At 43.0% G+C, this 25,609-nt stretch overlaps 1 protein-coding gene across 2 annotated transcripts; it reads left to right on the plus strand.

The window, feature by feature from the left end:
• The first annotated feature begins 16,262 nt into the window (after positions 1-16,262).
• Positions 16,263-24,422, plus strand: LOC123399049 (protein ROLLING AND ERECT LEAF 2-like). Of its 2 annotated transcripts, XM_045093477.1 has the most exons (7): positions 16,263-16,771; positions 16,916-16,983; positions 17,739-18,742; positions 18,922-18,993; positions 19,098-19,315; positions 23,260-23,483; positions 23,684-24,422. In XM_045093477.1, exons 3-7 carry the CDS (start codon positions 17,749-17,751, stop codon positions 24,303-24,305), a joined length of 2,130 nt encoding a protein of 709 aa, XP_044949412.1. In that variant the 5' UTR covers positions 16,263-16,771; positions 16,916-16,983; positions 17,739-17,748; the 3' UTR covers positions 24,306-24,422. The 2 variants fall into 2 exon arrangements, with proteins under 2 accessions (XP_044949412.1, XP_044949413.1); XM_045093478.1 differs by lacking the exons at positions 16,263-16,771; positions 16,916-16,983 and having other exon boundaries at positions 17,460-18,742.
• The last annotated feature ends 1,187 nt before the right edge of the window (positions 24,423-25,609 follow it).

The raw sequence follows: 25,609 nt of genomic DNA on the forward strand, positions 1-25,609 counted from the left end.
GAAAGGGATCGAGCTGAGCGAGGCTCCTGCTCGCTACGGTAGCGGGGTTAGTTGGGCCGGCCTGGACCTGGGAAGGCCTTAGCCGGCTGGGCTCCTCCCCCTATTGTTTTTTTAACATTTTAAACAGGAAAACTTAAACAAAGAAAACTTTTTAACAAACTAAAATAATTAAAAAATGCCTTTGCTCCTTTGAAAAAAAATTAAACCCCAACTATATAAAAAAATAGATTGGGCGTTTTTAAAGAAGTAAAAATAAAACCCTTTTTAAGAATAACATAAAACCCTTTTATTTAAAGAATAAAATAAAAACCCTTTAAAAGAGAAAAGAAAAAGAGAGGGTTTTTTTTTAAATAACTCACAAGGAGAAATAAAATTAAACCCAAGGGTTGCCCCCACATTTAATAAAAGGATTTTTAAAAGAAGACGCTTTTTTTAGAATGGTTAAAACGGAAACTTTAGCAAACCGCAAAAACAAAATAAGAAGGGAGAGGGGGAACTACTATCGCACTACGACTCGGTGATCACTCGAAGCACAACACTCAATACACCACTCGAGACAAACGATGCAAGATGCCATGCATGATGCGACGATGCAAACTAAATGACAATGCAACAAGTAAAAATACCCACACGACGGAAACAGAAAGGAAAGGGGAATCTTCTGGGACGTCGGTCTCGGGCTGTCACAATTATATCGATGAACGGCGGCTAGTTATGTGTCGCCCTATGTTGTGAATGTTATATGATGGATATTATCCAGCAATATCATCGATACAGTGCCTGCGAGTTTTCCACATATTGTGCTTGCTAAGTTACTACTGTTGCTACTGATGTTACAACTGCTACAAAACTGCTATCACTGTTATCGTTACTGCTGCTATTGTTACCAATGCTATCAAAACTATCATATTGTTGTGCTACTCATCATTGTGCTGCAAATACTAAATCTCCAAGTGTGATTGAATTGACAACTCAACTACTAATACCTGCAAATATTCTTTGGCTTCCCTTGTGTCGAATCTATAAATTTGAGTTGAATATTGTACCCTCAAAAACTACCGCGATCTCATATACTTGTGGTTTATCAATGTGGAACGTGAATATTACAATTAAAAATATGAGTATGAAAATACAAATATATGAGAGTTAGTATACTTGATTAGTTTATTGCTGCAAAATAGTTTCAAAACATACCTTGGAGTTGTCCATGCGGGTGTCTTCTTCTGTGACAGCCCTAGAATAATTGGTTGCAATTAGTTGCATCATCATCTTGCATCATTTTAAACCCAAATGTTTTTGAATTTTGGACTAACAAAACCCTAGCACCTCACCTCACTAAAGGAAATTCTACTAAGTGTGATTTTTAGTGAACACAAAATGGATTTTAGAAATGTTCATCTTTTCTGATAAATGTTGGCAACAACATTTCAGTGATGACTTTTATTTTCAATAACTTTTGACATTTAAATTAATCCACAAAAGGCACTGGAAATTGCCAAAACAAATAACTATAAATATTTAGTTATTTCAAAAATACTAAATCTTTTTGTGGAACTTGGAAATAGTCCAAACAAAACCCCACAAATGATTTCAATATTTTGGCCTAGGGTTGGAGCCAAAACAAATAAAAACAAATGCCAGAAAGTAAATAAAAACAGAAAAGGAAAAGAGAGAGAGAGAGAGCTATCCTGTGCTCACCTGCTGGCCCAGCCCACCAGGGGCACCCCTGTCTTCTACCTCTTGCCAGAAGGCAGAGGAGAAGCAGGGGACGGCGAGCTCGCGAGGGCGCCACCTCCTCCCTGCGTGCCTGCCTCGTCGCCCTCCTCTCCCTTATCTTCGCGCTGCTGAGCCGCCCCCGACCCCTCTGCCTCATCTTCTTCCTCCCCTTCTCTTCTCTCTTCTTCCTCCCGCCATTGACGAGCTCGGGCTCAAGCTCTCCACCACCCCCTCCGGCCCTCTCTAGCCCAGCTGATGTGTCCCATAGCTCCGCCGCTCACCTCCCCATCTCTACGCGCGAAGAATCGAGCTCAGACACCCTGCCGCACCGCCATCCGCATCAACTTCATCGTCAGCCACCGAACCTCCCCGGCGTCGATTCGCCGCAACCGGAGCTTCCCCGGCCTCTACGTGTGCGCAATCCGAACCCGTGTGAGCCACCGGACTCGTTCCCCCTCTCCTTGTCGAGCTCCCCTTCCTCTAACCTTGCTAGCCGTCGGAGCCGAAGCTCCTGCCGCCGGCCATGGCGTCGCCGTGGCCAGTGCCACTTAGGGCCGCTGCCGAGCACCTCTCTGTGCTCTCCGCGCTCGCAGGAAGCCGTAGCCGGCCTCAGCTGCTTTCCCCTGGTCCCCCAGTCTTGAGCCCGACTAAGCAGAGCTCCGGCCGCCGCTTAGGCTCATCGCCGTCGTAGTTCCGGTGCCCCTCCGGCCACCTAGCTGCCACATAAGTACTCAGCGTGTCCTATAGTGTGAGAGTAAAGGTGTGAATCTGATTTGGTAAAGGTAGCGATGAGAGGCCATGTAGGAGTACATGGCGGGTTGTCTCATTGGGACCGTCCTTAAGAACTGAGTTCTGTGTGTGTTATCCAAGACAAATACTACCACACATTGGGATACTTAATTGACCCTCTCGACTTATTAATCGCCTAGATCTCTGTCCAGGAGTTGCAATTAGTTTCTGGTGTTTGTAGGAAAAGTGTTGGCGGCCGTGTTTAGCTCTGCCCGACGGGGTAGGCTTCACTACGGTAGATACACAGTGGCACGGTGTACCAAGTGGCACCCGGATGGTGGGCTTGGGAACCGTGCGCACATTGTTTGGGGCCGTAGAGGAAACCTCGGCCGGACTTCTTTGCGGGTTCAGTCTCAAATAGGCGATAAACCTGGACTAGGGTCTTGTGTGGTTAACGGTCATGGCCGACACCCACGCCAGTGCTTCCGCTTGAAGGTTGCCGAGATGCATGACGTGCATATGGTGATAAGTAGTGGGAGCGTATGTGAAGAAGTATACCCCTGCAGGGTGTTTCAATCTGTTCGAATAGCCGCGTCCTCGGATATGGACTACTTGGAAACATTACGTGGTACATAGACAACTTAAATGGATACTTTAAAACATGCAAGATAAGTGTGAGTGCTATGGAAGTCCTTCTCGTAGGGAAACGAGGGTGGATCCATAGTGGTGTATTGAATTGGTGAATATGTGGACTCGTGTGCGCTATCCCACCTCAAAGAAACAACTTGTAGTCGTAGTACAGGTTAGCCAAGAGTCAAAGCTGGCTTGCTGCAATCAAACCCCACAATCCTTTCATTGAAACATGATGCATATGTAGATAGTTCTGATGTAAGACTTGTTGAGTACTTTTGTACTCACGGTTGCTTTATTTATGTTTTTGCAGAGAAGGCTTAGACTCATTAAAAGGTTCTACGTGATGTGTTCGATGTTGACCAGAATAGCTTGGGAATCCCAGACAGAGGTCTAGCTCCTTTGGTAGGGTCGTAGTAGCTTTCAGGCACTTCCGGCCACTTTTAGTAGATGTCTATACCCAGATATGATTTGCTTCCGCTTGTTGTTTGTATGACTTGAGAGTCGGGTCACGAGACCCCTGTTTGTAATATCATACTATGTTGACTCTTATGAGTCTTTAATAAATGCTTGAGTCATAGAGTTATGTTGTGATGCCATGTTGTATCTACACATATCGTGCATAATGTGTGTATGTTTGAAATGCATTATATGTGTGGGATTTCGACACCTAGTTGTTTGTCTTTAGTAGTACTCTTTACAGGGAAATGCCTCTTTGTGTTTCCATCGGGCCTTGGTAGCTTGCTACTGCTCGGAACACATTGATTGACCGGCATGTATCCTTCTTTGCTGTTGTGTCTGTCCCCTCGGGGAAATGTCACGCGGTGTAATGGAGTCCTTGTAGCTTGCTACAAGTCGTCTACACACGCTGATGACCGACACCTGCTTTGCTGGGTTATGTATGCATGTCCCTGTACGGATGTACCGCTTGGGTTTATAACTAGTCATGCCGACCCGGGTTCTTTGTCGTTTGAATGCTATCAACATATTCATATACGTGAGCCAAAAGATGCAAACGTTCCCGGCCAAGGTAAGGTGGCAGCCGTGGAGTTTACCGTGCGTGAGGCCGCAAAGTGATGTGATGTGTTACAGGCTGGGTTCTTATGACTTAGGATTGGGGTCCCGACAGCTTTGGTATCAGAGCTTGACTGCCTGTAGGATAACCAAGCCAAACCGGTCGATGTTGAGTCTAGCAACTCTTTAGTTATATAAGGGAATTGTTTGTGAAAGGGAATGTAAGGCTCTTTTTACTCCTTTCCTTGTGTCATCCTTATTCTGAGTCACCCTCTTCTTTATTCTACGGGCTTTAAGAATTAGGCTTTCCCATCTATTCATTAGGATGACGAGTTACTATGTTGGAGACTTATAGAAAGATTGTTGTCTTTCTGGATCAGTGTCTCCATAAGAATTCAATTGTTATGTTGTTAGTTTTCTTGCAGGTTGCCTCATATTTCATGCCCGTACAGCCGTTATGCTGTCCGAATTTTCCAAAGTTCCCAAATAGTCTGATGCGATTGCAAATTCCTTTCTCTTTTCCCAATGTCTTTTGGTCGGACAAAGCACACCAATAATTGTGTTGAGGTACTTTATTACCTCGATGTTTTGTTGAAGTATTAGGAAAACATGTTACTCTGAAAACTACCCAATAGTCTAGATGTGTTTTGGTTTCCAGTGTGATAGTTCTGGCCATCATCTTCGAAAAAAAACATCTCGTGATGTTAAATAGCTTGTAGGTACTCTATTTCTGGGTTCCTGAATCCAATGATCATTCTGCTCATCTCTGTTGATAGTGTTGCTAGTTCCTTTAGAATGATTAGTAACCTTGTTGTAGTTCCCAAGGTTCATGGTATATCATTTCTCCAACACCATGAATCATCTTTGGCAGAAGTTCTCCGTGAACTAAAGATCATAACAAGAGTGCTTGTGATGAGTTCTCTACTCCATATTGTGATTCTGCCAACTCCACTCTTTTGCATGGGTTATCTGGAAGAATTATGTTGAACTCTTTCTACATTCTAATCCATGCATCCATAATTCAAGAATTTATGTGCTCTTGAGCTGGCCCTATCTAGTTGTATTTTGACCTTCATCATTGAAAGGATAGTCAAGAGTAGTTGTGCATTCTTGTTATCAATGTCTTTTACTCCTGTGGTCTGCCAAGTTGTTCTATTCTCGAATGACTGGGAGAAGCAAACTCCAGTACCACATCCATCTCTTGGATTGGGTCAAAGTAGTTGTATTCCGCAGATCGAAATGCTAAACCAGCTTTTGCTCTGTTCTATCTTGGAGTATTACCCTCTTTTTGTCAAGAGTGCTATGAGAATTGCACCATCTCTTATGAGCTCTTGATGTAGTGATACTTTTCGCTATCATTGTTCATTCCTCGGTTTTTGTGTTGGTTGTAACCGAAATATCGACAAGTGAGCCATGATGTGTGAAATCAATACTCCTAGCAATGTTATTGCTTGGTAGTTAATGGACAATAAATTCACTCTTATGGTGATGATGATTGAATCGTCATCCTAAGATTGAGCGTGCTACCTAGTCCATGTTGCATGGTGCACTTTTCGATCTATGAGTTAGGATTTTGTCAATCCCTCGTTCTATTGATCACATCATCTTGCCTTGAAAAGTGAGATTGTTCCCGAGCTTAATAATATATCGGTGGTTCGTGATTTTCCGAATATCTTCTCGGAAGTATTACCAGGTTGTTTCCTGACTATTATGATAGAGCTCGTGATCCAGTTGGTTTTTCTATAAACCAACCCCTTCTCCAAGAATCCGTATTGGATACCCCGAGCTAGTTGGTTAAGCTAAACAACAACTTGGAGAGTTGGAAGATAAAAGCTTCGCCTAAACTCAGCTCATTTAAAAGGGATATCTTTCTGTTGTGAGAGTCTTGAAGAAAGATGATATTGCCATCGGTTGATTCATGTGATCAATTGTTGCATATATTATCTTGTTCAATTTTGATTTGAGCATGGGCTATCGTCAAATCAAACTCAGAACCAAAGATTTTCGTAGCAGTGTTTTACTCATGGATTTCTCTGAGCATACACCATTATATTCTTTGATCTGACCAATGCTATTATCTTGCTCACATAGTTATGGAAATCCATTTATATGGGTATCTTGATGAATTGTTGTTGAGCCCATCGGCAACATTCTAATTTGTTCCATGATCTATGTTGGACATTAAGCTAGTGCTGGAAACTTTGTAGACATTGTCTTCGTGTCTCGTGCACGAGGTATATGTTAGGTGTAAGAAGTGAATTCCTCTAATTCATGTGCATCTGATGCAAGTTGCCGCCGTGAATTCGAGAAAAGTTAATTTGTTTCTTCGGAATCATCCCAAGTCAATCATGCACGTGCGAAGTATTCTATGGTTTGATAGACTGATCATCTTCACTCCATATGTATCTCCTAGTATACCAAGCCACTGATTGATTTGTTCAAGGAAAAGAAGGTAAGTGCCATTCCTGAAGGTACCAGACGGACTTGTACATGGCTTCGTTATCCGCAATGATGGTTCCCATCCAGAACTCGGTAGTGTTTTGTTGTAAGATTTTTTATGTGTTCACAGTTGTCTTGGGCAGTGTGTTCACGTGGGTCTTGCGATCCAACTCATGTTCTGGAGTTGTCTTCCGTAGTTCATTTCCTGAGAATCTCGCAACGATATCTCGTCGATTTGTGTTGCAAACTTTCTTTTTGGACATGCTGAGTCTGAAGCATCGTGGCACCAACCGGAGCTGAATCTCAGGCAGTTATAATGGTTGGAACTTCCCCAAGAATTATAATATTGGTCTTTATGTAACCCGGTAAAGTGGTGAAATGGCTAACACACCTAGCCGGAAGACTTGATATTATAATATCTTGCATCAGCAATCTTAGCCATCTTCCGTGTGGTTCTTGTATGACCTATTTTATAAGTTGTTCCTCATGGATCCCCTTTGAGCCCGAAGTCCGATCTATATTGATGTGCTAGATATAAAGCATGACTTATAATTGGGTTGTGCTAGTACATCAAGGAGAACATTAGAAGCGGAGTGCTAAATGTCTCTCGGTCGATCAACCAGATTTCGTTCCCTTGGCACAGCTAAGGTGAAATCTGAGGAAGTGTTGTCTTCCTTTGCATCTGCATCCTCCATCACTGTTCATCATGGTAGTATGTTGTGTCACCAGGATCCTTGGCACGGATGTTGGTAAACCTTGATGAATATGGAAATGCTCAAGTTCTTGAGAGCACGCTCAGACACTAGGTTATATCCTCGGTAATACTTGGAATGTGCCTTCCGTTCGCCGAGATGTTCTATAACTCTAGTTTCTTTCCAACTGAGTATGCCATTCTTTCAGTTCCTCCAACAATTAATTGTGAATTGCCTTACTCTGGTATGAAGAGTTTCAATGATCTTAGGATCAAAAGTAATTCTTTTTGCCACTTAGGGGAATAACTCTAAGAGTCACCTTCCTAAGGTGCCCCATTGTGGTATGAAGGGCAACCTAATCCTCGCTACTTTGAAACCTCGTCCCCATCTATTTTAAGCGTGGAATTGTTGCCTACCAATTGAACCTTCGTCATATGCCTCATTTTCTCATCCGTGTTATGTGTTTTGTGTCTCAGCTCAAGGGACGTTCCTATGTCTCATTCTATGAGTTAATCTTGAGTTGCTCGATCTTTGAGGAGATCGAATCTTGTAGAGTCTTCCTGTTCTTGTCGTCGAGCTAAATGAAGACCTCAAAGACAAAGATGTCAAGATCAACATAATGCGATGACTCAATATCCTCGAGAGGAGCAAATGGATCATGAAGATTGTGATAGTTTAGTGTTCCCTCTTCCTCTTCCCGACTACGTTTGAATCTTGCGGCGAGATTCTTGTTTAGTGGGGGTGAGTTGTGACAGCCCTAGAATAATTGGTTGCAATTAGTTGCATCATCATCTTGCATCATGTTAAACCCAAATGTTTTTGAATTTTGGACTAACAAAACCCTAGCACCTCACCTCACTAAAGGAAATTCTACTAAGTGTGATCTTTAGTGAACCCAAAATGGTTTTTAGAAATGTTCATCTTTTATGATAAATGTTGGCAACAACATTTCAGTGATGACTTTTATTTTCAATAACTTTTGACATTTAAATTAATCCACAAAAGGCACTGGAAATTGCCAAAACAAATAACTATAAATATTTAGTTATTTCAAAAATACTAAATCTTTTTGTGGAACTTGGAAATAGTCCAAACAAAACCCCACAAATGATTTCAATATTTTGGCCTAGGGTTGGAGCCAAAACAAATAAAAACAAATGCCAGAAAGTAAATAAAAACAGAAAAGGAAAAGAGAGAGAGAGAGCTATCCTGTGCTCACCTGCTCGCCCAGCCCACCAGGGGCACCCCTGTCTTCTACCTCTTGCCAGAAGGCACAGGAGAAGTAGGGGACGGCGAGCTCGCGAGGGTGCCACCTCCTCCCTGCGTGCCTGCCTCATCGCCCTCCTCTCCCTTATCTTCGCGCCGCTGAGCCGCCCCCGACCCCTCTGCCTCATCTTCTTCCTCCCCTTCTCTTCTCTCTTCTTCCTCCCGCCATTGACGAGCTCGGGCTCAAGCTCTCCACCGCCCCCTCCGGCCCTCTCTAGCCCAGCTGATGTGTCCCATAGCTCCGCCGCTCACCTCCCCATCTCTACGCGCGAAGAATCGAGCTCAGACACCCTGCCGCACCGCCATCCGCATCAACTTCATCGTCGGCCGCCGAACCTCCCCGGCGTCGATTCGCCGCAACCGAAGCTTCCCCGGCCTCTACGTGTGCGCAATCCGAACCCGTGTGAGCCACCGGACTCGTTCCCCCTCTCCTTGTCGAGCTCCCCTTCCTCTAACCTTGCTAGCCGTCGGAGCCGAAGCTCCTGCCGCCTGCCATGGCGTCGCCGTGGCCAGTGCCACTTAGGGCAGCTGCCGAGCACCTCTGTGTGATCTCCGCGCTCGCAGGAAGCCGTAGCCGGCCTCAGCTGCTTTCCCCTGGTCCCCCAGTCTCGAGCCCGACTAAGCAGAGCTCCGGCCACCGCTTAGGCTCATCGCCGTCGTAGTTCCGGTGCCCCTCCGGCCACCTAGCTGCCACATAAGTACTCAGCGTGTCCCCGCGATCCCATTCCGCCCTTCGGCGCGTCAAATGGATGTCGATGACGCGATTCCGGCGAGCCTCCGTCGCCCTGTTGGTCGCCGGCGTTGACCTCGCCGGCCTGAGCCACTGCCATGTGGGCCCGGCCGGTCAGGATTAGATTAGCCTAATAAAGCTACTAATTAACCCAGAGCCACTGACAGACGGGCCCCACTTCTTATTAATTCATTAGTTAGCTAATAAAATCCTGTTATGAAACTGAGTCACTGACGTGTGGCCCCCACACGTCAGGTTTGACCTGGCCCCGGCCAGTTGACTGCTGACGCAGTAATTGATTTCCTATTATAAAATAAATCCAGGAAATTTCTAAAACTTGTAAAAATCATAGAAATTAAAATATAACTCGGATGAAAATAATTTATATATGAAAAAGGATCAGAAAAATCCAAAGAATCTGATTATGGCATTTTCATGTATGTTTGAAAAAGTTAACAACACCAAATAGGAAAAATGATGAATAGGGTAAATTTAATAAATAGTTTGGAGTTGGAAATTGATACTTATTTGATTTCCACTTCAACTGTTATGACCAAACATTGGTCAATGCAAAACAGTACCTCAAAATACTAACCCCATGCATGTTGGAACAATTTGTTATGAGCATCAGGTCGAATCAATTATAAGGGTACTTGGAAAGATACCCGGCTTGAAGTGATGTTTGGATCCTAATTCAAACCAACTTCAACTTAAGAAATGATAACCACATAAGCCCTGCCACCTTTCATTTCATGTCTTGAGCATGCATCATAGTGTTGCATTTCCGTGAAGTAATTGTTGTTCTTTCTTGTTTGTCGGTGTTGTTCCCCCTCGGTAAACGATGTTTCCGACGATGTGATCGTTGACATTGATGAAGACTCATTGCTATCTTCAGACGTGTCAGGCAAGCAAACCCCCCTTGAGCATATTGATATAAACCCACTCTCTCGCTCCTGCTCTCTTTTACTGCATTAGGACAAACACGATTCAACTGTACATGTTATCGGTAGTTGAACCCATTCCTCTGCATGACCTGATTTTGTCACAGTAAATAGTTGAAACCACTTAGCATGAGTAGCAACTGCTTGAGCCTTGTTGTGCTTACTCATCCATGCTTGTTTACAATGCCTGCTATGCTTAGAGTCGTGTCGGGTCTGATCCATCTGAATGATGTATCGGAATGGTTGTGTTCATGTCCTATAGTGTGAGAGTAAAGGTGTGAATCTGATTTGGTAAAGGTAGCGATGAGAGGCCATGTAGGAGTACATGGCGGGTTGTCTCATTGGGACCGTCCTTAAGAACTGAGTTCTGTGTGTGTTATCCAAGACAAGATACTACCACACATTGGGATACTTAATTGACCCTCTCGTCTTATTAATCGCCTAGATCTCTGTCCAGGAGTTGCAATTAGTTTTTGGTGTTTGTAGGAAAAGTGTTGGCGGCCGTGTTTAGCTCTGCCCGACGGGGTAGGCTTCACTACGGTAGATACACAGTGGCACGGTGTACCAAGTGGCACTCGGATGGTGGGCTTGGGAACCGTGCGCACATTGTTTGGGGCCATAGAGGAAACCTCGGCCGGACTTCTTTGCGGGTTCAGTCTCAAATAGGCGATAAACCTGGACTAGGGTCTTGTGTGGTTAACGGTCATGGCCGACACCCACGCCAGTGCTTCCGCTTGAAGGTTGCCGAGATGCATGACGTGCATATGGTGATAAGTAGTGGGAGCGTATGTGAAGAAGTATACCCCTGCAGGGTGATTCAATCTGTTCGAATAGCCGCGTCCTCGGATATGGACTACTTGGAAACATTACGTGGTACATAGACAACTTAAATGGATACTTTAAAACATGCAAGATAAGTGTGAGTGCTATGGAAGTCCTTCTCGTAGGGAAACGAGGGTGGATCCATAGTGGTGTATTGAATTGGTGAATATGTGGACTCGTGTGCGCTATCCCACCTCAAAGAAAGAACTTGTAGTCGTAGTACAGGTTAGCCAAGAGTCAAAGCTGGCTTGCTGCAATCAAACCCCACAATCCTTTCATTGAAACATGATGCATATGTAGATAGTTCTGATGTAAGACTTGCTGAGTACCTTTGTACTCACGGTTGCTTTATTTATGTTTTTGCAGAGAAGACTTAGACTCATTAAAAGGTTCTACGCGATGTGTTCGATGTTGACCGGAATAGCTTGGGAATCCCAGACAGAGGTCTGGCTCCTTTGGTAGGGTCGTAGTAGCTTTCAGGCTCTTCCGGCCACTTTTAGTAGATGTCTGTACCCAGACATGATTTGCTTCCGCTTTTGTTTGTATGACTTGAGAGTCGGGTCACGAGACCCCTGTTTGTAATATCATACTATGTTGACTCTTATGAGTCTTTAATAAATGCTTGAGTCATAGAGTTATGTTGTGATGCCATGTTGTATCTACACATATCGTGCATAATGTGTGTATGTTTGAAATGCATTATATGTGTGGGATTTCGACACCTAGTTGTTTGTCTTTAGTAGTACTCTTTACAGGGAAATGCCTCTTTGTGTTTCCATCGGGCCTTAGTAGCTTGCTACTGCTCGGAACACATTGATTGACCGGCATGTATCCTTCTTTGCTGTTGTGTCTGTCCCCTCGGGAAAATGTCACGCGGTGTAATGGAGTCCTTGTAGCTTGCTACGAGTCGTCTACACACGCTGATGACCGACACCTGCTTTGTTGGGTTATGTATGCCTGTCCCTGTACGGATGTATCGCTTGGGTTTATAACTAGTCATGTCGACCCGGGTTCTTTGTCGTTTGAACGCTATCAACATATTCATATACGTGAGCCAAAAGACGCAAACGGTCCCGGCCAAGGTAAGGTGGCAGGCGTGGAGTTTACCGTGCGTGAGGCCGCAAAGTGATGTGATGTGTTACAGGCTGGGTTCTTATGACTTAGGATTGGGGTCCCGACATCTTCATCGAGGAAAATTGGACCTCACTAGTGAGGATGACTCTCTCCATATACGTTGATGTGGTAACTTTGTTAAAAATGAATACATAGTTGCGAAATCCAATGAAAAGAAAGTATGACCTTGAAAATCAATAAAATAAAGTATCTAAAAATAGAATGGAAAACTTTTGAATTACAGTTAGAAATGTCATTTGGAACAAAAATGTGAAGGACGACTAGCATGAATATATGATGTGGCAAAGTTACATGCGTAGACTAATGCAAAAATAATTATAATTTATAAGTTAAACGTGTGACTTGCTTATGTGATAAATTTTGCATGACTTAGTGGGATAGAAGACTTAAATGTATTGTTTAGTGGGACGTTGAGGTGAACACTTTGCATGTTGAGAGAATTGAGACCAATTTCTTAAGAATGTAAGATATGATGGCATTTTGGTGGGAAGGTTAGATAGGAGAATGTGGGAATTGTGATGATTTGATGACATATTTCACTAACACTACTGATCCCCTCTTAATAATGCGGGATCTCTATACTCACGAATAAACAAAACGAGATACATAGATCTTTTGTTTCTTCTTCCTTGAGTCATATCCATATTGTACGTCTGTGATCCACACACATTGTCATATACGGACTAACACATGAGGTTTACTAGACAAACATAGTTAGTCCCCTACATGTATATTGTCACCAACATCAAGAGAAGATTTAAGGGCATGGTTGCATTTTAACCAACAACAAGGAGGGTGAAAATAACTTGTGTTCGCTGGTCCAAAAAAGAGGACAAAAGTGACGACTTCGCCAACCTCGTCGAGCTATCGTATTTGGATGAGGAGGACGAGGACGACTAGATGATGGCAGTGTTGGAGTAGTGGTAGTATAGCAACACATATTTTGAAAATGCCACTTAGGGCCAGTTCTTTTGAGCATAGCTGTGGAAATAAGCTCTTGTGGGTGCATAGTGATGAGAAAGGCTCTCCTCGTGAGCATAAGATCCTTTAAGCATCAAGGGAAAACACTTGTCGCAATAGCATCACGGATGGAACCCATAGTACCATCATCAATGGGTGCATAGTGATGAGAAAGGCTCTCCTCGTGAGCATAAGATCCACTCTCAACCATGTCAATGAGGTGCCGCCATCGCATACTCATTTGTCACACTAACATCATCAAATATAGTACTCAGTTTGATCTCATCCTCTAATGGAGCAAATCGAAACTTGGCGGCAAGTTCATTTCTCTGAAAACAAACATATCACAAATTAGTGCAACAATTGCAAGAGCAACAAATTCCAAACAATGGTCGTATTAATGTATACTTGTATCTCATTTGCCCACCATTCATCACTAGCTGCAATAGTCTTGGTAATAGGATCAAACCCAATGCATGTTGTCTTTTGGGTTAATGTCTTCCAAACAATATAATCTTTTTTCAGCACATCCCACTTATTCTTGAATTGTTTTTTGCTATATTCTCTCCTCGTGCGCTCAAAAAACTTTCCTACCACATTGTCATATCCAAGTGGTGTCAATGTTCCTTCTTTGCCACGGTTATTGTCATTCACTTCTTCCACACATATATCAATGAAAGTTCTAAGACCAATATTATCCCAATGTGCTTTCATCTATTTTTCATCATGCCAATACAAAAAATTGGAATAATTAGTATATATGAGCTGCTCACAGCAACAGAAATCAACCACACAATCTATATCAAATTTCTTTCATATGAGTTGCTGTAAAAAAAATCCCAAAAAATAACACACATGAGCTGCTCACCTTGCTGCCTCACAGGAGGGGAGAGGGAACGGTGGTGGGGCGCCGGAGAAGTGGGTCGCCGAAGGAGTGGGTCGCCGGAGTGTTGCGCCGGACCGGGTCGACGGGAGGGAGGGGTGCCGCCCGCGGGGACGGATCTGGGGGCGTTCGCGAAGTGGGAATGGAGCAGCGGGGAGGGGGGCGGGGAGGGGCGACGGGGAGGGGCGACGGGGCAGGGCGGCGGGGAGGGGCGGCGGCGGCGGCAGGGCGGGGCAGCGGCGCAGCGGCGCATGGGAACCCTGGAGCAGAGAGACCGAGAGGTGGGAGAGGCTCGCGCGGTGTTGGATGCGGGACGAGGCGAGTTTTTTCTCTCGGTGGCAATTCGGCCGTAAATAACACCAAACAATATGACCCTTCGCCATACCTGTTCGTTTCACTTGCGGGAAGCTGCGGGAAGCCACCACGGACAAGCTTTTTCTCATTGCACTTGCCTGGGAGGTGAAAATAAGCTGAGGTAACTTTTTCTAAACCAGTTCTTTTGGGCTTCTGGCTTAATTTGACAAAAGGCTGAAAAAAGCTTCAAAAGAACTGGCCCTAACGACATTTCAAATCGCAATAAGTACGTAAATGTGACAATTTTAACCACTAATATAATTTCTAATAAAACTATCATGTTTGATGGTGTTTATGCACTATTTTGGTTGGATTAAATGCCATTTAAACTAAAACCAAAAATTTGAACCAACCAAAGAAAAATGTATATGGATGCTTCATATGGCGATTTTGTGTTTGCACATAGGCCCAATAACCTTCAAATCATTATGGAATACGCTCCATATGACGGATGGCGATACACATTTTGGTGACTGCTAGAATTTATCTAATTCGATTTCTTTCATGATAATGACTTCAAGTAGGGATAAATATCCTCACGCCATCGTCGCCATATCCAGCTGGAGATGACCGACACAAGGATTTTCATTCTGGTTGCTGATACCAACTAATGAAGATTAGTAGGCCATGGATCACACAATACCTTTAACAAGATAATCAACACAAATACGTCACTGGTGAGCCCGATCAACAAAGCTTTTAACAAGATAATCAAGACAGCCCGATCAACAAAGCACGGGACAAGAGTTTTCATGTGGACATGAAACAGTGTTCGAGTCAATATCTTTAAGATTGAATGTTCAATAGCCGAATGCGCCAACACTCCACGCCAAGAAAAAAGGCACTAGCAGATTGATGAGACTTCTTCACAGTAAGTCCATCGCCACACTCGCAAGTGAGCTGCACGTGTCTCGGTGGGTATCTGTCCGTTGCCACTCCATATCAGTGCTAGAAAAACTGCAACATCCATCATATCGTCGAAGCCGCTGCCCTGTGATAGATGTTGTCATCAACACTGAACAATATGTTGCCGTCACAAACCTCCTCCTACGATGGCCGCTACCCTCACACTGAATTTCCTTTGCATGCCACACATGACCACTATTGCCATGCTTGTAGATTCGCTAACACGCTTGTAGATGCGTCTCTGTGTCCCTTAATCGTCTTATCCCCATCTTCAAGGGTTGTAAGCCACATCACAATGACCCGCGGAGACCGTCACCGCCATCACTGGTCCTCATAGTGATCCGGCCAACGTCGTCGACGTCGTTGAGACATACTCTCTCCGTTTCTTTTTAGTCTGCATATAAGGTTTGGTCAAAGTCAAGTTTTGTAAAGTTTGACTAACTTTATATTAAAAAGTATCAACATTCACAACATGAAATCAATATTATCAGATGCACCACGAGATGTATTTTCATACTATATAATTTTAATATAGTAGATATTCATATTTTTAATATAAATTTGATCAAACTTTATGTTGTTTGACTTTGACCAAATCTTATACGCGGAGTAAAAAAACGGAGGGAGTACGTAGAAGCGGTTGCCCCCTCCAGCCCAAAATACATGTGAATTGATTTCCATGGCAGGAGCCCAAAGGCAGAACGTTTGTTAAGAGAAAATTAATTCCAAACATCACTCTTTGCCAAAAACACACCAAACCAAGCATAGAGAACAATCACACAAAAGGTTTCCATTTCGTGCTAAAAGAGATCTGGCAAAGATCAAAATCTTTCAACATCAATGCCCACGTCATATACCGCATCAGGCTGACCGGTAGGTCCATCCGGCAGAGCTTTGTGACGCACGCCTCCCATCCTTTCCCCTCCTGGAAGCTGTTCCTGCGGGGCCCGCACTCCCCTGCCCCGCTGCACCATTCCCGATCTTCTACTTCATAAATGAGCCCCCCAGCCTTTTCCCCCCTATCTCTCTCTCTCTCTATCTCTCTATCTCTACCTCTCCTCACGCCTCCCCGGTTTCTCTCTCCTCACACGGAGCAAACAAGAAACTGAAGGAGCGCAATGGCAACGCCAACGGGCAGCCAGAGGCCAGAGCCATCGGCGTTGCGTCACACGGGGTACATGCGGAGGGGGGGCGATGATTCGGCGCCAGGCAGGGCCTCGCGTCGCTGCCGCACTGGCTCATTACGCAGCACATCGCTGCTGCCAGCAGGTCGCGACGAGCGCGCAGCCCAGAGAGAGAGAGAGAGAGAGAAACAGCCAGCGGCGGCTGGCACTCGCAGAGAGGGGAGAGGATTGACTCGCCAGTATAACGCTCCCTCTCTATCTCTTGTCCTGTTGCTCGCTTTTGCGGAGGGGCGGAGCGGAGAGTGGGGGGGTCTCCGCGCGGCGCTTTGCTCTGCGCCTTGCCAACCAAGGCCTCCGCCTTCTTTTCACCCTCTCCGGTTCTTGCTCTCGGCGCTGGAACGGGGATTTGCTTTTCTTGTGCGCCTGCAGAGGTGCGATCTCTGGCCTCGGTTCTTGCTCCGCCGATTGCCTCCTCCTGGCCGTGGGGGTTTTGGGGTTTGGCTTCTTTTTGGTTCCTTGGATTGGAATTCTGACTGACTGACTCTTGTTCGTGTGGTTGTGCCGCGTGTTGCCAGGACGGACGGACGAACCGGACAGCTTTGGTTCCGAGGCGAGGTTTGGCTGGCCAGTTGGTTTAGGCAAGGTGGGTGTTTGTCCATGGAGCTCGATTCCCTAGCTTCTGCCTCTCTCTGTACTTTTGTCCCCAGATGTTTTCTGTGGCTTTCAAGTTCGCTTTGCCTGATGATGAATTAATCATTGTGCGCGTGCGGTCTCCAGTAGTGTGGGTTAGTCCGGATCGATGGGTTGTAATGATGATACTATTGCCGTGCCAAAATAGGCGACCTTTTATGGAGTACTACCTCACAAAGCGCCCTTGTGGATTTGTGTTCTTCAAACCGTGTTCTCTTCTTCCATCGATTAGAGTTTCCTGCTACATGGTGGATTACTTGAATGCTGAATTGCGTTTCTTGGTGGGCGCAATCATTGATTACATGTAAAATAGGCGAGTTTTTATGTTATTTATTTTCTACCTCGCAAAGGGCTGTTGTGGATTTGTGATCTTAAAAAAAAAGCGTGTTCTTTCTTTCTACTATCGATTAGAGTTTCCTGTTACATGGTGCCTGGGTATTATTTTCATTTCGTTACTTGGTGGGCGCAACAATCCTTGGTTACCCGTGCCTTGAAACTCTGTTTTTCTAACCTCCCCTGTTTTTTTTCTAATTATTACTGAATGCAGTAAAATTCTACAACTTCAGTCAACATATCCATAGGTGGTAATTTATACCAACATGCCTTGTACCAATGCAAATGATTACTTCCTTTGTCAGCCATGATGGATCCCATGTCAATCATAACTCGTCTTCGTTGTTCTGATTGTAAGTCAAATTTCCTTCTCAGGAAGTGAAACATGGGTGCAACAGCCTCGAAGCAAGACCGCAACACCGCACTGCAGCTCTGCAAGGGTCGTCTGAAACACATTGAACAAGCAATTGATGCAAGGTATGCCCTTTCGGCTGCTCATCTGTCGTACGAGCAATCTCTGCGCAATGTCGGCTTTGCTTTGAGGCAGTTTGTGGAGTCACACCATGAGGGTGATCCGGAGAAGTCCCCTCGCTCTTCGTCTGCTTTACCGTCCCCATTGCCACCTGCAGACAACACTAACTTTTCACCACTGAAAGTGCCCCGCCATTCTGATATTAGTCGCTTGAGGTCAGAAGTAAGCCCATCCTTGACAGTGACAGTCAACCCAAGTGATGGTGATGCTAGCTTCATCAAAAAACGGCAGCTCATTCCGACTTCGGTTTCACCACCGTTGCCTTCGGAAATTTGCCCCCCATGGGATTTCTTCGAACCAAATGATGTGAGTGAAAATGTTGCAACCCATGTCTCAGAGAACTGTGAGGCAACTTTGGATGATTTTGGCCATGCCGGTGAAAGGGACCAAGCTTCCTCGATCAGAAGTACTAGTCAAACAGCTGAGGTGCAAGAACAGTTGGGAACACATGGATGTAGAAACCTCGATGACAATTTTGACCATCTTAAGTTGAATTGCAATGACAGTAGTGAAATTGAGATTGCTGATACAAACTTACCAAATGACTCAAGCTTACACAAAGGACCTGATCAAGTGCAGACACAGATTGTGGAGTGGCAGAATCCTACACATATTAGTGACAATAGAAATATTGAAGTCCACTCTGTAGACAAGGTTAATGTATCCAAAATATCTATTGAAAGGGAAGAAGACAAGGGCAGTTCCGTCACCAGCGTATCAAAAGATTTTCTGTCTGATGTGAAAGAACTCGAGCGTCAATTTGCTCGCGCAGCTGAGTCTTGCCATGGGGTTTCAAGGATGCTTGAGACAAGGAAAATTCGACTTAGCTTTTCTACCAAGATAACAGGTAAGGAATGATATATCTCTCTGTCCCAAAATAACTGTCTTAACTTTGTACTAGCTCTACTATAAATTTGTACTAAGCTTAAGACACTTATTTTGGGACGGAGGGAGTATTTTTCAGTTAGACAGTTCTCCTGAACTTCTATGGTTATACTTGCTTAATATCGGTGCTAATTATTGCAGGGAAACCGTCGGGTGCACTTTCTCTGTCAGCTTCCTTGATCTGTTGCAATGCTGGAAATGTAGCTTCCCATGGTATATTTACTGTTCATATCGAATACATTAATTTGTGAAGTTTGTACTCTAAATAATAACAGCCTCATTCAGATGGATATTTTACTCTAACTGTTTTACTGCAGAATCAGATCAGCATGTCACAAAAGTGATCGCTTGGAATCGCTCACTTTCATCACGATCATCATCATCTAAAAATCCACTATTTTCAGCTCAAAAGGATGATGACCCTCCAGAAAGCATTAGCGATTTTGTTGAAGAGTTTTGTATGGTTTCAGGAAGTCATGCATCCTCTTTAGATAGACTCTATGCTTGGGAAATAAAGATTTATGATGAGTTAAAGGTGAGCTAACATATGTTGTTCAACAGATGCTTATAGGATTAAATACACTGAAAATGGAACTTTTGCTTTATCAGTATAGAATCATGAGATTGTGCTTGTGCTGTGTTTTCCAGTAGTTCTGTAGCATATAGAGCTGATCAAACTGTTTTTGTTTTATGCCATCTATCCAGTTGTGCGTTGACCTTTCTGTAGGTGTAACCACTATTTTCAGTAATATATGAAGCTATATTGTATTAAGCAGAGTTGTAATGACGCTACAAATGTATATTTAGAAATCATGTGAACGCGTTTTTGATATGTATGCTATTGTGTGTCACATGTTAATGTTCTACAAAAGGAAACCACATATGGCATCCAACATAATTACACCATTGTTGTATTATGCACAAAACCAATATATTTTTCTAGTGAGCTCTCAGGCATTTTCTGGATTTAGATAGTCTTAATTGTAATGTGATGCCTCCTTTTTCATCTGGGCTAAATGTTGTGTAGCTAAACAAAAGTATGTTCCTACAACTCACATGCTCGAAAGAAGGAGTTATTTCCATTTACTTGGAGATCCTCTTTGCACGATGAGCCATCGTTATGATCCTATGATCACGCAGAGAGGCGCTACATTTACGGGCAATTTTGTATGTGATTAAATTTCCGGGGTGAGGTATCAAGTTATAGTTGGAAAGCAGGGGGCGGAGGGTCCACACTGAAAATCAGTGGGGGGTAGAGATTGGCGTGGAGATGGGTTTGTATGTTGTTTTCTGTAGGTGTTTTACCTAAATCTAGGATTTTTGGATCATGCCTAGGGGATATTTGCGTCTCAAAAATAAAAGCTTTACTTCTGCTGTCCTTATTTTTCAGCAATCTTTTGTGACATATTTTCCAGTAAGTTAGCTTACAGGAATTATGAAGCTGTAAGTGGTGATTATATTAGCTCAACCATAGATGGTAACGTTTGAATTATCACACGTTACTGCATTTCTTTATAATAATGAATTGTATTTGAAAACAAAACATATTATGGTCTTACAAATTTATTTTTCAAACCATCCAGCAGATATAGATCGGTCATGTCCATTTCATGTCCAACACAATAGGAACTTCAAAGGATTTTACAAATAAATAGTTTTCTTTTGAAGTTAACGTCCAAGGCTACCCAATTGTCACCAAATTTGTGTTAATGTTTGATTTAATATTGAATAAACAAAAATTGCATGATGCTCAGGGTATATTATTTATACCTACTACAACGGTCGCTGCTGTTCCATTTGACAATTGAAGTTGCACTCTGAGTATCACTAATACTAGATATTATGAAATCTAACATATACGCTTGGTACTTCACGTCTATTCCCCCTAACTAGAATGCTTAACATCTTCGTGCTATTTAACAAATGTACAGAAAAATAGGTTCAAAACAGAATAATGTACAGGTTGCAAGAATCATGATTCAATTAAAAAAATGTTAAACAGAGCCTCCCCTGGTATGCGCATGGTGTTGGTAGAAACAATCAGCTAAGAATTAACATTTTGTGTAATTGTGTACGAACCATTGTCCCCATGAATGTCATATGTCCGAGTCTCTGTTTGTTTGTACGCAGCATTTCCTCTCAAAAATTATAGGGGAACCCATAACCTTCTTAGCAAATTGGCTCGCAGTAGAAAATATTGGTATCTGCCATAGATATGCTTTTAACATAAGAACAACAGTTATATTCTACTCCCTCTGTAAACTAATATAAGAGTGTTTAGATAACTGAAATAGTGATCTAAACGCTTTCATATTAGTTTACGGAGGGAGTACCTACCTACTAGTGGATTAGGCCATTTATTCCCACATTCGATAGTTATTTCTACTTTGCAGGTTATGAATGTGTGCATTAAGTTTCTGAAAACATAGGCCATATTTTTGTAAACAATAGGTTATTTTAAACACCTTTTGTGGCTGTATCCATGATTTACTTTTTTTATTTTATGTAGAGCTGTTTCTGTTTTAGGACTTATCTATAGTTTGTCGGTTGCTGCATTTTCCTCGTGTTTGTCAACGCATCCTTTTGCAATAACCTTTCACTTTGTTGATGTCCGCTACACGCCAAATAAAATAATACTCTCATCATGTGGTCGGTGAATAAGCCAATGGTATTAGCATGCGCAATATTAGGCTTACGTCTGCTCACTACTCACACTAGATCTAAGCTATTCGGGGTTGATTTACTGGGCGATACCAAAAGACACAGAAGCTAATTATGATTTAGGTTGGAGAAAAAATAAACTAGAATTTACAGAAAAATAGAATACATCCATCCATCCACCAGCCTTGGATCTTCTTCAAGATCTGTGCGATAAAGCGCCATCTAGGATTCAGATCTCATGTTGCTTGAAGGTAGGCTGTTTAAAATGAAAAATTTGGGGAGGGCTGATGAGGATGGGAGCTGACCAGGGAATAAGATCTTGGATTGTTGGAGGGAGGTATTGTGGCATGACAATGCTATCAGCTTGTGTGAGGGGAGGTTTAGCAAGCGAGGAGAGGACTTTATTGGTGGTGGATGAGAGAACTGAAGGGTTATGCTTTTTTTACAAAAGCGGATGTTTAATAGGTTTCTATGTTTGGCATTAAACCAAATATCTAATACATATTGGAGCTATTCAACAAGTGTACAGAAAAAATAGGTTCAAGGCAAGACAATGTACAAGGTTGAAAGCATCATAAGTCAATTCTTACAACAAATATACAATGTGAAACAGAGCCTTCCCAAGTATGTCTTCGGTGTTGGCAGAAACAATCAGCTCAGAATTATCATTTTGTGTAATTGTGTACAAACCATTGTCACCATGAATATGTGCGGTTTGTGGCTTGATTGTACAAAAATTTCTTCCCAAAAATTATAGGCCAACCCGTAATCTTCTCAGCGAATCGGCTCCCGGTAGAACAAAATTGGTAACAGCGGTACATATGCTTTTAACATAAGAACTACAGTTTTATTCTACCTACCTACTAGTGGATAAGGCCATTTATCCCACATTAGGTAGTTTATATTTACTTTACAGGTTATGAATTTGTGCATTAAGTTGCTTGAAACATAGACCACATTTTGGTAACCAATAGGTCATTCCGTTGACACTTTTTTGTGGCTGTATCCATGATTTAATTTGGTAGTTTTTTTAATGTAGAGTTGTTTCTGTTTTAGTACAGATCTATATTTTGTCGGTTGCTGCATTTTCCTCGTGTTTATCGTTGTGTTCTTTTGCGATAACCTTTCACTTTGTTCATGCTTGCTACACGCCAAAAAATGAATACTCTTGTGCATGGTCGGTGAATAAGCTATGGTATTAGCATGTGCAATATTAGGCTTACGTGTGCTTGCGACGCACACTAGATCTTAGATATCCGGGGTTGACTTACTGGGCAAAACCAAAAGCTATAGGAGCTAATTATTGATTACTAATAATGAACTATAATTTACGTAAAAATAGGATACACCCGGCCATCCACCAGCCTATGCGATAAGGTATTATGGCATGACAATGATATCAGCTTGTAGGAGGGGAGGTTTGGCAAGTGATGAGAGGACTTTGAGTGACTTGGAAGGCGGTGGGTGAGAGACTGAATGGTTAGGTTTTTTTTAAAGGCAAATGTTTAAAATATGGTTTCTATGTTTGGATCTTAAACCAAATATCTAATACATCTCTTATACTTTGCATTGTTCAACATATCTGAATTATGATTAGTATTTATTTATATATATCTAATAAATGCACAAATTTTCTTGGCATAACCTCTCATTGGCGTCCCAGTATTTTTAGGTTACGGATTACCTTATTACTGTGAGAAGTTTCAGTAAATCCTGCCATTTTGCATTATTTCTATATAAGTGTGCATGATATTCTGTCTTATTTGCTACACTCTGACATAACTGCTTCAACTGGTGTTGCAAACTTGTGATTTGTAGAATATTGAATCAATCGAGCAGATATACGACAAAAAATGTGCTCAGCTAAGCCATCAGTGTGCAAGGGATGCGGATGCCAGGCAAGTTGACAAAACTCGGGTAACTATCAAAGGGTTGTATTCGCGACTCACTGTAGGAACTGAAGTGCTATACTCAATTTCAAAAACAATTGAGAAGTTACGAGATGAAGAGTTGCAGCCCCAACTTCTTGAATTACTACAAGGGTAAGCCTTTATTTGCTTCGTAGCGCTATGTACAATACATATGAGGACTATTGTCAAAACTGTATTTACATTTGTTATGGTTAAATAGTGAATTCCTTTTGAGGATGCAAAAACTGAAGATATTGGCTAAAATGTTATATGTAGGCTTTGACATTAAATGTGGATATCATCATACTTATTATTGTGCATGACACTGACAGGCAGACACGCATGTGGAGAGTGCTGCAGGAAGTTCATCAAATGCAGCAGACAATTACATCTCCAACAGATGCAAAGTTGTCAACAATATCTCCTCCGAGCGAGTCGTGGGGACATACCTTGATGAACCTCATCACTGAACTGGGTGTCTTCTACTCCAGTTTGGCAGGCTGGGTTGATGCTTACAAAAACTATGTGGGTGGTCTGCACTCCTGGCTGCAGAGATGTGTGGTGCAACCACGAGACCGGTCAGGCGGAAGGAGCCTGACCCTCTCGCCTCGCCAACACCTTGCTCCACCCCTATTTGTTCTCTTGGGAGATTTGTCCGCAGGAATGTCATTGCTCCCGTCTGAAGAATCATGTGATTCCATTAAGCACCTTGCAGCAGATCTCAAGAAAATGTACAGGCACCACCAGGCAGCCAAGAAGAGATCTTCAGACACTGGGGCAGAGCGTGACAAATCAGAGACTGAATCGGAGATGGCAGCCCTGCAGGGCGGTCTGACCACAATGTTTGATCGACTCTCGAAGCTCTCAGGTGCAATGGCCAACTTGGCTGAAAATGTGAAACGAGAGGCGGAGACCGCCCGGGAGGCATACGCCATCGGTCGTCGCGCAGAGTAAGTTACAAGATCGTACCAGGTCATTTTTTTCGAGTTCAGGTGTTGGTTTATAGGACAGACAAAATGGAAACAAGTTTTCTTGACAGAAAAAGAATGACGGTGATGTTTAGTTTCGGTATACCGTGAACTGTTGTGCGTTCCTTTGCCTGGGCATAGTATCTTGGGCGTTGACGGTCGGACCAGTCATAGCTGTTGTAACCAGACGGTTCTGGGGCAGATTGTGCTTCTCTGCTTGTTTGTTTACTACTCCATTTATCTGCTGCTGAGCCTGGGTAATCTGCAGCGATCTGTGCTATCTTGGCACTTGGCAGTGACAGGTCCTGACTCCTGGGCCTAATGGGATCAGGAATTTTTGAGTTTTCAATCTCGCTTGTTTTTGGTTGGCAGATGACGCCGTGCAACAGGGCTTTCTTCGGCTACGAATTGCCAGTTTCTGTGTATGTGCTCAGAGTTGTGAGTTCTAACCTCAGCAGCACGGAGTTTGTGCGGTCAGGTCATGTGGCCGCTTTGCTTTGTCCCTGATGCTCTTCCCGGTGAATAAGACCTCATCGTGGTGGATCTGAGTAGGGGGTCGAGAGGGGAGGAAGAAGGCGGCGCGGTAGGAGGGACTGGGAGAGAGGAGATAGGGTAGAAGGCAGGGAAGACCGGGAACTCCTACCTGCTGCTCGCTGCGGCAGGGGGTTGCTCCCACGCACAAGCGGGCGCCCAACTGGGCCGGTCCAGATTCTTTTTTCTAAAAAAAGGATAATTTCATTTTGTTTTTTGTTTAATTCTTTTTTCCCTTTTTAGCCCTTTTGTTTTCTTTTTTATCAAAACGAAAAAACATTGAATTTCTCAATCATTTTTTGAAAGCATGAATGTTTTTAAAATCAGATAACAAATTTGAAAGCGCGAATAATTTTTTAAAGCACAAACATTTTTAAATCTTGAGTACAAATTTTCAAACCAAGAAATTTTTTCAAAAATACTGAACATAGTTGGGACCGCAAACAATCTATTAAAGCATGCACAATTTTTGAATCTTGAGAACAAATATTAAAACGAAGAACAATTTTGAACAATCCTGAACAAATTTGGGACCCTGAACAATTTTTTAAAGCACGAACATTTTTTTAATCTTGAGAAGAAAACTTTGAAACGGATAACAATTTTGAAAACCCCGAACAAACTTGGAACCGTGAACAATTTTTTAAAAGCACGAACATTTGTTGACCCTTGAGAACAAATTTTAAGAATGAGAACAATTTTAAAAAATACTGAACAAATTTATAAACGTGAACAATTTTTGAAAACACGGACATTTTT

This window comes from Hordeum vulgare, chromosome 5H (assembly GCF_904849725.1).
Source record: "Hordeum vulgare subsp. vulgare chromosome 5H, MorexV3_pseudomolecules_assembly, whole genome shotgun sequence".
In the NCBI taxonomy this organism is placed as follows: domain Eukaryota; kingdom Viridiplantae; phylum Streptophyta; class Magnoliopsida; order Poales; family Poaceae; genus Hordeum; species Hordeum vulgare.

Excerpts from the sequence above, each read along its gene's own strand:
- LOC123399049 (XM_045093477.1), top strand. The coding sequence starts at position 17,749 with ATGGGTGCAACAGCCTCGAAGCAAGACCGCAACACCGCACTGCAGCTC. Across the intron at positions 18,743-18,921 it reads CTTTTCTACCAAGATAACAG|GGAAACCGTCGGGTGCACTT; the intron begins GTAAGGAATGAT and ends TAATTATTGCAG. Across the intron at positions 23,484-23,683 it reads CTTCTTGAATTACTACAAGG|GCAGACACGCATGTGGAGAG; the intron begins GTAAGCCTTTAT and ends TGACACTGACAG.